The sequence below is a fragment of the Chiroxiphia lanceolata genome, chromosome 1 (genome assembly GCF_009829145.1).
Source record: "Chiroxiphia lanceolata isolate bChiLan1 chromosome 1, bChiLan1.pri, whole genome shotgun sequence".
Classification (NCBI taxonomy): Eukaryota; Metazoa; Chordata; class Aves; order Passeriformes; family Pipridae; genus Chiroxiphia; species Chiroxiphia lanceolata.
The window spans coordinates 50674188-50692449 of NC_045637.1; the positions used below are offsets into that span (position 1 = coordinate 50674188).

Genomic DNA, 18262 nt, shown 5'->3' on the forward strand with positions numbered 1-18262 from the left:
TGTTAGTTCTTTAGAGTTTGATGTGAAGAATTGTGCCGTTGTGAAACTAGTAATGAAGAGATTTATAGACAAGAGACATTGCTCTCCTAATTAGCAATTGGGCTGGTGACTGCTTCTGATCCTATCCTATATATATCTAGTATCATATATATATCCTATATATGTCTAGCAGGATCTGTTGCTTTTCCTCAGTGAATAATATTTAATGGCACTGTAAAAGAGCTGACATGGAGTTTTTAATCTATGTGTGTTCAAAGATCTGGACAAATGTTTTTTTCTCTGAAACATTTTTATCCAAGAAAAAAAAAACAAAAAAACCCAACCACATTTTTTTCCTATGTTCCAGTGAAGATTCTTTTTGCACCTTTAAAAGATCTTGATGAAATATGTTATTTCTGGATCTCCAATGTCAATTTTGAATGAAATTAACTGACACTTTGATCTAACAAAATACTTACCTAACACCCTTAAATCACAATTCGTGAGCAGGTTCGTTGAGAAAGCACGAAACTACTCCTGTGCCAGAATTTGCAAAAATACCTTGTTGAGTTGAGATGTGAAGTAGTGAAGGTCTGGACAGAAAGGTGTGAAGAGATACCATTGTGGGTTTTGTCATAAACAGCAAAGTGAAGATTAACAGGGATCTAAAGGGAAGCTAAAGGTAATTAGAGTGTGAAAGCATTAAGAGGCTAAGATAATGTGTACAACTACCAGAGCTGTGACTAGTAAAACAAGACAGTGAAACCAGCTTGTGATAGAAGGAAAGAAGTGAATTCAGTTTATTTGTGAACATAGAGGAGAGTTCATACATTTTTACAGACACATACACACGCACACATATTAGTATCCTGGCCTACTAAGCCTTATTTTCATTTAAGTTACAGTACTTTTACCCCATTTGGGCAGATTAAACAATATTTCAGGATGTAAATGACACCCATTTTAAGGCTTCTCTAAATTAACACAGCAATACAAAGGGGCCTCAACGTAGACAAAAACCAGCACTAATTTCTCTATGATCTAACACATTCCATCTATTCTACTTTACCAAACCTGGAATAAATCCTAACTGCTGCTCAAAAATGCCTTGATCATTTTTGATCTTTCCATCTACCACATCAGTTGCTTCCACTGAAACAATTCTTGACCCTTTCCTTCCAGATGCTCCAGGGAGAGGGTCAAATGTTGGACCTGTGTTGGAACACAACTGGCCCTGTTTTCCCTGGCACAATAAGTGTACTGGAAGCAAAAGTGAAGTGAATGGAAAAATCCAAGGCTGCCTGCTAAAGCAGAAAGCCATTTACACACACTAATTATGTCAGCCTATCATCCAAAATCTCCCCCATACTTCTGTCTTCTAGTCTTAAATTCATGCTTTCATTTCTGTTTTTCTTGCTCAGACTCTCTCTCTTCCTCAGGTATATACACACTTACGGTGACATCACTGGTCTCTGTACCGTACTTGTTCTTCACCACAATGCTGTATTTCCCAGAGTCGTGTGTGGACACAGTAGAAATGGAAAAGCTGACATTTTTTCCCGACTCGAACCTCAGGATGCAATTAGCATCTGATACAAATGATTTTTCGTTCTTCAGCCATGAGACCTCTGGAGTGGGATCTCCCCAGACAGTGCAAGAGAGATTAAGTGCCTGTAGAGAAAGCACAAAGGAATTACGGGTTAGTGAATATTTGCTATGTTTTTTAATGCCTCATTCTCCAAATATTCCAACTCCCCATTCGCCTTCCTGCTTTTAGTAAATGGATGCATACCATCATCAGTAATCAATAATTTATGTCAGTCTTCTGTATCATAAAGGAAAAGAAGGAACTCAATTAAAAAATGCCATTAAAAGCTTTCAATATTTTATGGACCTTCTTCTCTACTCTCATAATCATTAGCAGAGCTTTCTCCATGCATATTGTTTAATATAAAACTAGATATTATCTGCATTTGTGTGTTAGATCTGAAATGAGATTTTGATGAACTGTCCGATGGTTTTGTTCGGATTTTGTTCACATTTTGTTCACATTAAGCTCACTATATCTTTATTCCGTAAGTAAAGAAAGCGTGCCTGTTTTTTTAAATAACAAAGGGCAAAGTGTCCCTGGAATATTTTGTTTAATTTAGGATCCTTTTAAACTATGCCCTGACAGCTCTTCTAACAAACTTGAATTGTTTTATGCACTCCTGTAAAACTATTTTTAACTGAAATCAATACAGGCTTTACTCATTCTTTGGTATTTCCCTTTGATGTTAGTAATGTTCCTAAGGGCTGAATTCAGTTCCATCAAACTGAAGGAAGTATCTTCACTGTCAGAGAATCACATTGTTGGAGGGACCACTGGCAGCTTCTTCTACCTTCAGTAGCTTGGCAAGTATCTTGGGCACACAATGTTTAGGTCTCCTTTTTTTTCTTGCCAGCTAAGAAATTCATGTTTGGGATATTGATACATATAAATGATCCCAGCCTCTGGTCACAGCACCATGGGAATACTCTTGAAAGTGTTTGCAAAAGTGAGTATCATGTAGAGAGTCAAATGTGAAGGAAGTTCACATGACACTGCAGTGGTACATAGGCCTTTCTCTGGAGCTTTATTCAGGAAGGAATTTATTTATATGTAAGTACTGAATAGTACATTGGTCTTTTTAAAAGATTTAAAATGCTATTCAGAAGGGAATCTCACTTTCTCTTGATTGGAAATTTAAGAACTTCTACTGCAGAGAAAATGGTCTTCAGTGGTTCATTAAGAATGGACTAAGTGATACATAAGGAATAGACAAGCTTCCACTTGACAGGAATCAAGTTTTTCTTCCATTTTATTTAAAGGCTTTTTATAAAAATGTGTCAAAAATAGAGACAACTGAAGAGCACTCCCACCGTTGTCCCTATAAGCTGTGAAGATAAAAATCCACAGTGAGAAATCTATTTACCTGGCTACTTTAACTCTCTGCTTATTATCTGGTAGTGTGATGGTGGAAGATGGGACAGAAGACAGATGCCCAGAAGGCTATTGAAATGAGCAGATAGAAAAATTGATACCTTCATAAAAATAAAAGGTTTTGATATCTTTCAGAACAAAATAAAAATCAAATAAATCTCGCATGCCTGCCCTAAAGACTAAAATGAGAACAAAAGGGAAGGGGAAGTCTTTCCTCCATCAAGAACACATAATTCTTGGTACTGAGGGAAGGACAGATTCCAAGTAAGAGGTGGTTACAGCATGGTGGAAATGGCCTCTATCTGATTTCCTGCAGCACCTACAGCTGGTGACCACATGGGACTGTTGACTACCTTCTCTTGTAGCCCACTGGTATGAATGTGGTTTCGATTGCCACATCAGTCCATCTTTTTGAAAAACAAGGGGGAAATGAGAGGTTTTACATTTTTCCTTCTTCCTTATCACACTCGACACAGACATGTCCTTAGCCTTAGCCTCAGCCTTAGCCTTCAGGCACCTCCAGGTGCTTGGTATGGGCACCTTCAGGTGCTCAGTATTTCTTTGTCGTCTTCTGATTCTCTAGCAAGCAGGAGATCAGCACTGAGTGGCCCCAGCTGCCACTCTACCACAATGCTAATGAGCTGATGTCCATGTCCAGACAGCTCTATTAGTGGCATCATTCGAACCTGAGATGTTTGAAGTGCTGTCAGTACTCCTTAGTTCAAAGAGATTCAAGCAGCAGTGACGACTCTTTTCTTCTTCTAAATCACTCCCTAAAATACCTACATTTTCCTTAACCTTGCGTCACTAGCTCATGTTTGACATCGGTGCTCCTCTTGATGTTTCCAACTCTATTTATTTTCCAGTTACTAATGTGCAGAGATGTGTCTTATAATTCACTACCTAGATGCTGAGATCTTTGATTTTCTGGAAGGTAATTCCATAGCCAATGAGAAGTAATTGTTCGCTTTCACTACACCTGTGTGTTGCAGATTTTCTGTTCTTTGGGCAAAAGATTGTCTTTGCGCATGTATGTCTTTATTACTCACTGAACCCCCTGATTATAATACTGTGTTCAATGTAAAATCCTTATCGTGGTAAAAAAAACATGTGTCCTGTACTCCTGGATCTGGGGCATTGAGACACGTGCACTTGGAGCAACCACCAGCTGCAAGTCCAGACCCTTTGTGTCCCTCACTATCTTTTCTGCCTTTGACTGCAGATTGTATTGAATGTAATACGAGTGGCAGAGGGAAATGTGTTACTGTATTTTAAGTATTGCCATTATTCTTGCATAGTAGCACACATTCACATTCATGGACAGTTTGGTCAGACAACTGAAGCAGCTCAGTCAGGGGAACCTGTTCCTTTCTTCCAACCTAGCTGTGAGGACACCTACCTCTGGCAGAAGGATGTTACATGTTGCTTCTTTGACTGAAAGGGCCTGACAAAATCCTAAGCCTCTCCTTTTAAAAATAAAGCCAACTTACTCACAGACCTTCATTAAGACAGTCACTTAGGTTAATTTGGCCGGCTGGACACAAAACTTATGCTAGTATTCTCTGTCCAATTCCTCCCTAATGTGAATTGACACTTAGCCTTTTCCAATTATACCACACTGATGAAGAGCATTTATGTCTATCAGTGGAAGCCTCTTAGGCCATCTGGAATGCTATTTGATTTACACTGGGTAAACACTGCTTCATTCATTCTCATCCATATCCTCCAGTTCACATGTAAAAAGCTAATAAATATCATCACAGTCACAATGTTAAGTTTAAATTTGAGATATACCTATGCTTGGTTCAGTCTAGGGGTACCAATCTGTTCATATAGCCCTGTGGTCATCGCTGCACAAGTATTCACAATCAAAGCTTGCAATTACCAGACCCCTGCTACCTCATTTGTTTTTTTTCAAAATCCTTGATGATTGTGCAATTTGCACGAATTACACAATGCAGAACTTCATTCCCCTCTCTCAAGCATATATGAAAACAATACACAGATGAGCCAACACCACCCAAACAAGCTCTGTTTTTCCTGATCACTCTCTGTCCTACTCAAAATGATCATCTACTGAATCAAGAAACATAAGTTCAAGGATATTTGTCTTGAGTTCTGGGAGTATTTCAATCGTTTATTCAATCATTACAAATGTCGTTGCTCTCAAGGACAGTGTGTGTCTGGGTAAGATTTTGCAACTCATTTTCTACAAACTGTTTTTAAAACTACACATTTTGCTTCAGTGAACTCTTACTCAAGTTCATATCAACTCTCTTTTAGGTGAATGCTTAAAACTGGCAATAACCACCCAAATTTAACCCCTACCAAAGCATTATGGGAATCACATCTCCAAGCACAAGCACTGATTAGCTGAGAATCTGCTAATTTGTTCTGTTCCTTTGTGTGTTCTACCTACAGTTACAATGCTCATATGAGTGCTTCTTACTTCTGTAGCATTTCCTAAACTGCTCAATCCTTTAAAGAAAGGTTTAATCAAACATAGTTTCATTTTGTAATGCCCAGAACTGCTGCAGTCTATTATCTGTTGGTTATGCTATGTCTCACATTGTTAAGTGATTCAGAACAAGATTTTAGATTCTTAACACTTCTGCTGAACCTATATTCAAATACTTTTAACCCGGCTGACCTACTGCCAAATAAAGCCAGAAATATCAGAAAGAAGCCTTACTGTAGTTGTCACATTACAGGTTTTTACTGACATTCATGTGCCCTATTTCTGTGTTAGCACACACTGTGAAGAGAAACTGGATCGTGGCAGAGCAGCAGGAAGTGAAGAGCAGACAATTCTTGGTCTCAGTAATATTAAGTAGGAACTTGTAGAAGCAGTGTGCTGGGAAAAGGTTGTGAGATTGAGAACTGACTTTCTGGGTCACCTGTTCTATGCTCAAGCATTGATGTTCCTCTGGGAGTGCCTTACAATAATCTTGCAGCTAAACTCTCCTAATATAATCCAGTGTAACACCAGTGATTTATTTTGACTTCTCTCTCTCCTTTACCCTGATGGCATAGAGAAAATTTTCTCCTTTTGTCTGTATGAGAATAGAGGTATTGTGGTTTACTACTTTTATGCCATTTAAAAGCCAGCTTTGACAGATGTGACTATGTGGCTTCCATGCCACATTGCAAGGAAGTTAACTGCAGAAGACGTGGAATGACTAGGTACCATGTAAAAAAAGGAATTAAATTTGATGACCTCTTACAAAAAAAAAAAATTAACTGTGAAACCTGTGCATGAATTTTTAAAGAGCTGGTTATATAAGGAATTTTAGTCCCAACTCACATTGTCATCTCACTTTTATCTAATTCTTAAGAAAAGACACTGCCCTGAATACATAAAACCATCTATGATAGACCATTGAATTATGTACAGAAGGCAGGGGACAAATAAATAATGCAGCAGATTTTAAAGATGGCATCTTTAAGAAAAAAAAGTTAAATGTTTTCCCATCATAGACAGGTATTCAAGCTGTTGGGATGTTGTGTAGAGCTTCAGTTAATTTACTGTACCTTGCCCTCCTGGATGGTGACAACATCGGGCAAACCTCCAAGTACTCGGGCACGATCTGAAAATAAAGAAGCATAATTTTCTTTAGTGTCTTAAAATCAACTGTGTGCTAGATTCTGTGTGCCTGATTCTATTTCTCTTCTAGTTCTTTCCCTTTGTCTTATTTATGTACAGCTTGTCTCTGATATTTGCTCTATCAGAGAACTATTCAGCATTTTTAGCACACCATTTGGACTTTAAAAAATGTTGAATTCACAGCAAAAGATGTGTTAATAACTGGTGTGAATCACTTACAGAGGGGAATTAAAGTACATATGCTGTGTTCTGCAGAATTTGACATCAATTCACTGTTACTTCTGAGTGCACAAAAAAAAAATAAAATTTTTGAGATCTGGTTTTCTAAATTTTTAGTGTAGTAAACTAAAGACATTGGGTTTCCAAGGGGAAATGAATGACACTTGATGAAGTGCTGGCGATCAGGTTTTAATCTAAATACAAAGACAGACTTAAGTCTCAGTGTTAACAGTGATGTTCCATTACTTTGTATTTACCTATGTGTAAATGAGATTGATACCTGATTGATCTAGTTTTAAGGTCAGAGTCCTGCAGAAATCTTACACAAATATGAATAAGCCAATCACATGCAGGGTATAGTGCACTTATACTGGAAAATGGATTTTGTTCGTTACATATCTGGGCAGAGCCTGGCAGAGGAAGGAAATGGCTGTACAGAATGTTCCTCTCTAATGTGTTCTGTCAAAGATGTGCTCTGGAGCACAGAGATAACAACCTTCTGAGACCAGGAAAGGAACTGTGTTATGCCATTTAACATGCCAACCCCTTATGGATGGTCTAGGGTTAGAAATAAAATGCCCAGGTCTATTCTATAACTGATCCCTTTGTGCTGTCTCAGCTGGGACATGTAGGGATCACATAATCAAGCCCTGCTCTTTTTGGAGTATATGCCCAGGAGGAGTTAGCTCAGATCTCTGTACACATTTTTCTCAATAACTTTTTGAATGCCAATTCTGACCTCATTTTTTTACAGGTCTGAAAGTAATCTGCAGTGGGACAATTTTTTTCCTTGCATTTTTCTGTAAATAGGAAGAATGAGTTTAATAATTCAAGTTGAAGTCTAATGACTTACTCCTTAAGTAGTTATTATATACTTTTGTTTTAGTTGCTATGTTGGAATTGACACAGAGGCAAAAGTATGAGGAGATTCTATCCAACACAAAAGCTACTGTTGCTTTCTTATCCATTTCTGTATGTAATGCAGATGCTTTGACATTTTAGAGCATTCAAAACGGGCCAAATTATTTCCTCCGTCTTTGAAAACAAAGTGACTTTTGTGCAGAGAATGTGCATGAGAGATCTCAGCAATAAAGTTAATTTTTAGAGAAGGCTAGCTGGTAAGGAGAACATAGCTTAGATGGGAAAAATCAATATAACCCATAACTATATTGTGATTAGCTGCAATGTGCACCAGTGGTAAATCACTAAAAGGTCACTTACTTCTCCTTAGTGTAAGGACAAACTCCTTTTAGGATAAGCAAACACACATACACATGTATACATGCCCTCTCTTTCCCAACACAAAACCTTTCTGGAAAGGGAGAAAACCTTCACAAACAGTTTATTACAACCATTGTTGAAGAAGACCAACTTACTTTTCTCTGCAATCGCAGCTTGCCTGGAGTTGAAAGAAACAAAGAGAAAGTCCAATTTCACTTAAGGTTTACTTAGAGTGATAGAAAAGTAGATTATCTTTTTAACTGCCTTTAATCCATCAAGGAAACTATCTCTCATCATTTGGCAATACTGCTGTTTCTTTGTTACCTAGCTATTACATAAGAGTTGCACCAAAGAAGTCACATGCAAAACTCCTACAGGCTTCTGTAGGACTAGGATTTGTTTCATAAGACATAGCTAGGTTTTAGCACAAAACAAACAAATACTGTTATTATTTTTTTGGTTGCCATTACTGTATTTAGATGGCATAATACTTACTTTAATCTCTCGAACTCAGCAAAGGCTTCATCAAATGCTTTGTAAAGAGAAAAAAACTACGTTTAGAGATAAACTGTCACAGGTTTAAATTTAAAATGTAGAAATAAATTTGAAATGTAGACATCATTAAAGAAATAGTAATGGATGCATGCATGTATATTGTACAAATCCTAAAATGCTGAATGGTTCAACTAATAAAGGCTATCTGGCACATGGCAGATATCATATATACATATGAATGCATAAACATGCTTTTTTTCTTCTAGAAGAAAAGCTTTAAGACAAAGAAACAGCAGGAAAATAGTAGACTGAAGTAATTTCACAAAATAGAGGAAGAAATGCACAATACAACACTTAAATGATAGATTATGGCAGTGACGTCCCAAATGTTTTAAATGTACACCCCTATCTAAAATTTTTTTGAGCATGCACTCAAAATATATCTATATTTATTTATAGATTATGTAGCAAAGTTCTTGTATTTTCTTCCCACAGCCCAGTAGTGTGCACTGGGTCATCTTGCACATACCCTACTTCAGAGACCACTGGTTTATGGAATACAAGAGATATGGGGTTTTTAAGTGCTTTTCACACCTACTCTGAAGCACTACACTGATGGCTATGAGCAAACCAAACAGCACATTGTTGCCTCCTTTGTAGATTCAAGCTAAGGTGCCATCATGTGGGAGGTCAACCTCTCCTGCTTTGAAAGGGAAGAAGAGATGTCTTTTCTCAGAAAGTGGGGATAGAGTACAGAAGGAGTAGCATGGAGATGATTATAAGATTGTTGCTCTTACACAGAGTTTGCAGACCAAAAGTGAAGCTTTAGGGATGAGAATAGCTGGGAATGGCAACTCAGAAGTTTGGAAGGAGTTAATCTTTTCCCTAAAATCTGAGAGGTCTCTCAGAGTAAAATCTTCCAACAGTCAATCCAAATAATTTTATCTGTTCCACTAACAATCTTTCATCCTGCTGATGAAAGGTCTTGGCATCTCTGAAGAATAAGTAGCTCTCTTATACCAGTCAAAGGAATACAGTAGAAAAGTAACAGAACAAAATTGTCCCTCACTTCCTCCTCAATTACTTGGAAGGGAGAGATAGAGAAGGCATTCAGTACTACAACTCATTTTTAAAGCTGCCAACCAATGCCAGCAACACAAGGGGTTTTGTAAGGTAGCTCTGACACTGGACTGATGTCTCAGTAGGCAAACTGTAAGCGGGTATTTGGAATAGGAAAAAGCCATTTGTAATTTATGACCCGAGAGCACAGGTTGGGGAGAACAAATGGCACTGCTCCTACAAACACTGGCAGGTTGGTGGGTGCACACACAGACCCCAAAGGGTAACAGGTCTGTAGCAAGATCCTGCTGTAGATGCTCCTACCCTGGCACAGCGTAGTGCCCACACACAGGTGATGTTAGCAGAGGGAACGGCCTACCTTGTCCAGAAAGATCTATTGTCTTTTTGTGTGCTGTGTTGCCATCAAAGAGTTCCATTATGTATTTGCCCTTGTCCTGTGGAGTTGGCTCATTGATCTGCAACCAGATCTGCTCCCCAGTGACACCAGTCTTCACTCGGTCTGTGAACTTAATCTGGGTATCACTGAAAAATACAAAACGTTACCTTTTCATTTTACTGGAACATAAAGGGTTTTACTCATTTTGAGCCACTGAGTACATCTGTAGTTACTAAATGATGTTCAAGATGTTATGGTATGCCACCAAATTTTGAAACTTCAGAAGTCAAATCCTTCCTAAAGCTGTGATCCAACTGGGCAAAGTTGGTGTGACAGTATGACAATCTTTCCCTGTTCAAGGTCTAACTCTCCTCAAAGCTTGCACAAAGGTTATCCATCCTATTCTATGACCTGAGCCATAGAAGAATTATTCATATTTAAAAGTCGCACCTCTGAAGGGTAATCCTTGAATCCTGAAATGTTCCTGTTTTCTTTTTAGCATAGGTTTATTTCTACTTGGGCAAAACAATAGTGTAGAGGGCTGTATCTACAAAAACCTCACTTTTGTAACAAACTGTTTACCCAGTTAGAATGTTTTCTGATGCTCTACTATGTTTGGCACTTATAGTTAAACATGCTTTGACATAAGTATATCTTCTCCCCCCCCCAAAAAAAAAAAAAGAAAATCAATGTCTCAGCTTCCTAACTTAGCAGTTAATTGCCCTGGATGAGTCAAAAGATATTTGTCAAATAAGCTACTCATTTTCTTGCTATCTTTAAATTGATAACTTTGAATGTACTGGAGGGAAAAATAATTTTTTCTAGATTATTTTGGCACACTTCAAGATGAAATAAGTTTCTAAAAATTAAACAGAGAAAAGAGAGAGAAAAAGAAAGAGAGGGGGAAAAAACTCCCAGAATACCTCATATTCACTTACACTTATTTGAAATACTTAGGACATTTGGCGATACGGGGTCAAAATGGATGGCAAGAAACAACCAGGCCTCAAACTGCTTTATTTCTCTGACAGGGTGCTGGTTAGCATCAGTGTCAATAATTACAGCCAGCCTGCTACAGCACATTCTGGGTATTCTGTGCCTCATTTATATGAGTTTTATTGAGAGATTAGTAATTCAGATTCCATCCAAAAAGACTAACTACTACCATGTCCACAGACATGACAAGAATGGTAATAATAGATTTAAGCAATCTAAATTGTTTATTTCTCAGGCTTTTCCAGTGCATGCTATATGTGCTGGCTGAGAACTCAAAGAACATCAAATCATTTGGATGTGCAACTCCCATTAATTTTATGGGGAACTGGACACTAGAATTCTTTTTAAAAATATCAGTTCTTCTGTCTGCCTTAGTTAGATTTGTAGTGCTCTCGGGAGGGGCTGTCTGGATTTTACTGCCCCAGGCACTCACTGGAATTTGCTTTGCCTTCTAAAAATGAAGCCATACATTAAGAGGACGTGCCTGCTTGTCCCAGTTCCAGTGAATTGTGTCTTCTAGAAAAGCGGACCTCCAGGGTAGGTATTTCAGGACGGTCTCTCAGGTTATATTTGCATCACTCCTTAAAATTGAGTCAGGGAAAGATGTAGCTCCCATCAGGGAGGTGGGAAGTGCTCTGAAGCAACATGGTCCTGACAGCATCCCATGGCATGGAACTACCTGTTCCATAAGAGAAACAACAGGAGGGCCTGGCACCACTAACACCCAACTTTCATCCTGGTTTCATGTAGATGTAATTGACTGAAACTAACTTATATGAGATAAGGACTCATGAGAGATGAGAACAAACCTAGGCCTTACCTCTCTCACACAACCAGTTTCTTTCTGAATCTATAAAAGCAAAATTGCACTGAGTTTTGCCAAGATTTTGTTTACTTACTTGTGCACCCAGCCTACTCTCAAATCTTCCACATAATAAGTAACGTAGGAGTAGAGTCTGATACCCTCAGCTGTGCTCTGGATTTTCAGGTCTGTTGCAGATAAAGCTGAAAGAAGAGCAAATGGTTTTATGCAGCCATGCAGCCATTCATTGAGTGCCACAATGAGTCATTCATTCGAAAAGAGAATTAAGTACTTACCAATCCTTCGGCATACTTCATTCATCAGATCTGCAAAAGCTGTGGAAATAAAATCCGGAGACTAAGACTCTATGTCTGCAGTTCAAGCACAGTCAATGATAGGACAAGTACTGGCTCTGAAATATGCTCCCCAGTAGGTTTGAAAGAGCAATCAGACCTACCTTTTAAAGCATATTAGAAATCTAAGTAATGCAGACATGTAACCTGTTATTTCAGAGTTTCCAGACTTTATTTAAATACAGCCTTGGAGAATACTTCTGAACAAAACCATTTTTTTTTAAAATGATACTATTCAGCTGGAATGCTAACCCATCTATATACATTTTAAAGGATAGGATTTTCCTCCATTTGCTTGGAAACAAGTGAAATGTTAAAAATACAGTAAATGCAGTAAATGTGAAAGCCCCCAAATAAATGGGAAAACATAATAAAAATGTGAAAGTTTTTAAAATTATCTACTTCTGTAATTTTTCTTCTATACTTGTAGATTTACTGATGTCCCTCTGAGGAAACCTGTTATCATTTTGCTTAGCGTTAGTCATCATATGCTCCCAAAATTATACAGAACCCAGATGAAATAAACCGTATTCAAATGTTATTTGGACTTAAAAATCTCAGCTTTTCTAATCAGATGATCTCGTACACAGGAGGAACAAAGCCACAAGAAGGTGACATGTGCAGATGCCTGTACTACCCCAAACCCACTTCAGTGAGGCTATCAGCTGGTGTAGTTGAGAGCATTGAGACTCTGACCTGTGTCCTTAAGCTTCAGCTCACTGGAGTCCTTTCCTCTGTCATCCTTCAGTATAACTTCATAAGTGCCAGCATCTTTCTTAGAAAACTGCAATATTGTAACAGTAAAATCAGTTTTCAGAACAAGTACTGTAGAAAAATCTAGATTTTACTTCTGAACCCAGCTGATTTCCTGTCTCTGTCCCTGGGGAGGTACCTGATGCCTGGGGCTGGAGCTGCCCCAGTGCCCCCAAGGTGCCCTGCGGGATGGGCTTTGGCAGGTGCATCATGGTATGCAGGACCTTGTCCCCCCCCCCATCTGCTGCAAGGCTGGGTAAGCACCAGACCCCTGTAGTGACTCTGAGAGGGTGGTCCTCTGAAAGCCTGAGTGACATGCACTTTCCAAATGCTATTCAAAATGGAAATGTGGTCTCAATCTGTTTCTCAACTGACATGCAAAGGAAGTGACAAGCTTATTATCTCTTCAATCATCATTTCCTGAAAACCCGAACAAGCAGTTACAGACAGACATTTTCTTTAGCTAAAACACAGGCGCCTTGTGAGTTTTTCCATTTTTAAAACCCACTTCCTTTTTCAATTGTTCTGCTGGAGTATCAGATTAGATCATATCATTCATCTGAGTTCACAGCACTAATTTCAGCTGAGGGCTAATGAGGACAGTCACTCACCTCTGATATCAGCAGAGTACACACTCCATCCTTAAAGTCATGTTCTTCATCTACCATTATCTCCCTGTCATCTTTGTACCATACAATGTGTGTTTCCTTCTTAATATTAGCCACCTAGGATGGATGAAAACCACATCACAATTATTCTCTTCATCTGAGCAGGGGAACTCAGTGTCACATGGGTTAGCCTGTTCAGGTCTCTCATAAAAGAACAGCAAGCTTTACAACTTGTTTGCAGTGAACTACTGCAAGCCTCCATTTTAAAATGAGGGAGGCAAGAGGGAAAACAGCAGGGATGAAAAGAGAGACAAAAGGAGCTCAGGGAAACAGTGAATCTTGCTCAGGCTATTTCTGCACACATAAACAGGCCAAAAATGAGAAAGTTACAGGATTTGTAAAGACTTGCCATTCCTATTCAGGTGCCTTTCCCTGAGTGGGAAAGCTGACAGATCTAAAAAGTTCAAGCTATTTTCCAATGTATTTTGTTACACATAATGATCTTTTGCCCCAGCATGATTACCCTTCAGAGACTCTGTCACTATCCAATATGCAGTTGGGAGTACAAAAGCAAAGGATGTGTCTTTAGTCCCTTCCCACCCTCACTGTCTAAGTAGTGGTAGGTCAAAGCGCTTTGAACATTGAACTTGGTTTTCTTTGTCCCTTACCTTACATTTCAGCATCACGTTACACTCATCAGTAACTTCCCATCCCAGTTCATCCACAAAATGAGGACCTGTTTAAAGTTACACATATGTTTTTGAAGGTCACATCAGTGGTATTTATGGTACAAAACCAAAGACAGATGTGTTTTACTTGACAGGAATAGTTATATGTTAATATAATTTTATTTTTCTTATTTCTCCTTCAGAAGGTAAATAACCATGTAACAGAATAAAACTCATATATTTCAAATTAGCATATAAAAGTATAATCAAACTCTTAGCAGGCTAACACATATGCAATTCTTGTAAATAATCATATTATCACCTTGTTTCCTCTGCCAATCTTTTCTCTGGAAATCTGCTTCATCCCGTAGCTTCTTGAATACTAGGAATTAAAACCGGTAAGAAATACAAGGTTAAACTTCATGTGCCATTTGCAGGGTGCTGATTGTCACTGTAACAGTTAGGAGCAATTCTGTCCCTTGGATGTCAACGAGCATCCAGCCACGGGATTAGGTTTTCACAGGAAATTTCAGAGTGTCAGAAGCTGATTACAGCTAACTCAACTTTCCCAACTGCTTGCAGTCGTCAGGAGTTTAATGTGTCCTGTCTGATGACGTGCAATCCCCAGTCATACAGCTACTTTCCGCTCCTGGTAGGAAGGCAAATGAGCGGCAGCAGTGTCAGCAGCCGCTTGAGCTCTAACAGGTGCAACTGCTTGTTCCTGACTGAATGGGCTTTTTACACGGGAAATTTTCATTTCACCCATAGAAAAGCTAACCATGACATGCTGCAGTATTTTGCATTTCTGTAACAATTCCCCTTTCTCCCATCACTTTAAAAATTTCAGTTCACACACAAGCTCTGTCCTGTGTGAGGCAGACAAAACTGTGACATAAAAAACCTGGAAGGTCTACTGATATTGAAAACAGTGGAAAGTGAAGGTGACAACTGAGGTAACCTCTTTATAATTTTTCCAACCCACTGCATAATACAGATTGACCTACCATCACCAATGAGGACAAGGCTAGATTGATTGGTTGCTTTTCCATCCTGCAGTTGGAAAGTGTAAGTGCCTTCATCCTTGTCCTCAAGTTTATCCATAATCATTTCAATAAGGCCAGTCTTCTGGTCCACCTTCATTTTATATTTCTTCAGGAGTGGAAAGTAAAACAACGGTTAATGCGTATCAGAGACAGAAAATATTTGTGAATATTTGCATATCTATAGATGAAATTCAGTTTTTCTTAATTCAGATACCTACTTGTCCAGAGTCCCACTGTCTCTAGTTCCAGTTAAATAAATCTATTCAAGGTGAAGCCTATTTATTGATGCTATACAAGCATGTGACATCTGTGTTGTACAGTGAGTACTGTGTCCTTTTTCATTAGAAAGGTTTAGATTTGCATGTCTTCAGAATAACTCTTTCTTTGAGCATGATTTTATTTGATAAGGTTTTATCTAGAATGTGCCACCTCTGCCTTCTATCTGATATCAGTGTTACAACAAAAACATGCCATGGCCTGTCTTTGGGAGTAACAAAGTTTGCTGCTGGAAACAACTGCTTGGGAATTTTTCTGTGGTGTAATAAATTCCTCCAAACAACAAAAGGAGGTGAGAATCAAGTACAAGGGTATTCTAGAGCCATAGGTGAAGGAGATAGGATGGATCTGGGTTACTGCAGTGATTCCTTGAAAGCAGTAGCTGCTTACCTGGGGCTACTTTATTGCAGGAACAGCAGTGGTCCCCACTAGTTAGCAGAACATGTGGTACTCAGGTGGCAAGAAGGCATTTAACTTCCCTGTATAAACTGCATCCAGTAGAATTGATCTGGAGCTCAGAACTATAGACAAAATCTTTCTATTTATGCTTTACATGACTTATGTTATTTCTCATAAAAATGCATTAGTGTGGAATAGTAGTTGGAAGTATATTGGAGACAGAGACACTAATACTCATTGATACTCATAAAAATGCAAACACATCTGAGCAGTTAAAAGGCTTACCTCTCCATTGAAAATCTCCTTATCATTAAATACAAAGTTGGCCTTTGCATTGCCAGACAGTTTTTCAGCTTGCAACCAGAATCTCACTTCTCCTTTTTCCAAAATTTCCACTGCCAACTCAGAAGTAAGTGGGACAGCTACAAAGAAGAAAGAAAAGAATGAGGTATATATTTTGCCAGTACCCCAACAACTGCTTTCTTCTACATTCAGAAAGCCACTTATTCTTTCATACTTGGATACTGTATGCAAGGTACTAGCTTATGATGGCTTTTCATATAGATAGAATGCCTCTCCACCCACATATATCTGTTATAGGATGACAGATAAGATTTAATCTTCTGATCCTTCAATCACAAGGTCTGTACAAGCCAAAAGTGTTCAGCATTTGAGTTATGCTCCATTCTAATACAAGGCTATTTCAAAGTTAAACAGCAAGTATCTGTGCAGCATGATATGAGTTCTGTATGGTGCAGACCCATGTTTAATGAGTTGTCTAACAATATTACTGTAAGACAGTGAAGTGACTCAGAGGAAAAAGGAAACAGCCCCAAAGCACAAAGCCAGATCAGAAAGTCAGCTGAGCTGAGGTTGGGAGATTTCTGCAAGCACTCTGACCCTTTGCTGAGCGGAACCTCCATCTCCAGGATCACCAAGTATCACAATACACCCTTGGTCTTCCCAGTACATTTTGTTTTTCTATGAATAATGGAAATCGCCCGCATATAAACTAATTCATAGTGTTAATGGGGAAAAAACCCATAAAAATAATGTACTATACCATAGGTAATATTAGTCTCTTTTTTTTTATATATATTTTCTTGTTCTTGTTAGTAACAGTGCTCAGCTTGCTTTCACTTTAACTTTTCTTTAGGACACCATAATCAGCAACATTAAGCATGAGCATTTAGACTCTGATATTGGGGCATATTGCTCATTTTATTGGCTTCCATTGCTTTATCTGTCTCAGTGGATGCTCACATTCTCAAGACAAGTCATACTCTTGGGATTATGTATGTTGCATGTGAACTCTTCCTCCAATCTCTGCTTTCTCAGCAGTGTAAAGTCTGCAGTGCCAGGGTGTAGCAGGGAACAGCTGAGGACAGTGTACAAACACGTTGCTAAATATGTGATGATATAGTTTGGTGATAGTGTAAAGACACACCTCCTTCCAGAGGAATCTCAGGGCAGGGTGGTTTCTTTAGCACCATGCATGCAAAGACTCGGTTACAGCAGGAGAGGACTGGGACCGAAGAGGTGTCTAATTTCTCTCATCTATATATGTGCACTGGCCTAAATGACTGAAGTGCCTTCTGGAGCACAACTGCCATCCCACCCCAATGCCAAACAAACTTAGGGGGTGAGGACCCCTCGCCTCCTTCTTTCCCGTGCTCATCGCTTCCCCTTCCCACACCTGCATGTATGCTTTTGGTGCCTAAGTTGCACAGGGTCTGTCTCTGGTGAAAATAAGGCTTCTGGGAGGTGTGGCAACAGTCACAGGGAAACAAAGACAATTACGAAAAAGACACAGGCTTAACCAGAGAGGGGAGAGCCTGGAGTGGCAGCATTATCATGAGGGAGTGGGGCAAAGACAACCCCACAGGAGTGTGCCCCAGCTGTGCGAATGGTCTGTGTGAGCTTTCCTCACCCAGTTTATCCCTTTGTATGTAAGGAACAGAAGGAATCTCAGGGCTTGCAAAATTTCTCAAAACAAAGTGACTGAAATGCACAGGAAGCAAGTGGGAGTGTGAATAGACATCAGGCTGCACTGCTTTTGTCTCACTGTCAGCTCTACAGCAATTTTAAACCCCCACTTGGCTTGCCTGTAATTAACTAAGAATATCTTAGTCTAACATGGAAGAAAGTATCTCAGAAGCTGTTAAATAAAGGGCTGAAAGGATGCAAAAGGATTCTTTTTGGGGTGGAAAGGCTGTTTGCTCCTCAGCCCAAAAGAACTGGACAAGCCTGCATTACAGGCAAAAGTCTTATTTTAAAATATTTCCATAAGCACCAAATGGCAGCTACTTTAGTAATTTTCCAGCCATCATGCTTACAAGGTTTTACATCCTATTTCTATAGCATCACAAATTACTACCAGAACTTGACAGGGGGCCCTCGGGCAGTTACTCAGTTGCAGAGTTAGAAA

At 39.0% G+C, this 18262-nt stretch overlaps 1 protein-coding gene across 1 annotated transcript in view; it reads right to left on the minus strand.

The window, feature by feature from the left end:
• Positions 1-749: 749 nt before the first annotated feature.
• The window catches only part of MYOM1 (myomesin 1), a 72559-nt gene continuing 55046 nt past the window's right edge, over positions 750-18262 (minus strand). Inside the window, 13 exon segments of the mRNA XM_032696437.1 lie at positions 750-1650; positions 6473-6528; positions 8141-8163; positions 8481-8517; positions 9919-10082; positions 11832-11937; positions 12031-12069; positions 12784-12871; positions 13452-13565; positions 14117-14184; positions 14439-14498; positions 15121-15265; positions 16120-16256. Coding sequence (XP_032552328.1) covers positions 1378-1650; positions 6473-6528; positions 8141-8163; positions 8481-8517; positions 9919-10082; positions 11832-11937; positions 12031-12069; positions 12784-12871; positions 13452-13565; positions 14117-14184; positions 14439-14498; positions 15121-15265; positions 16120-16256 — 1310 coding nt within the window. The 3' untranslated portion in view covers positions 750-1377.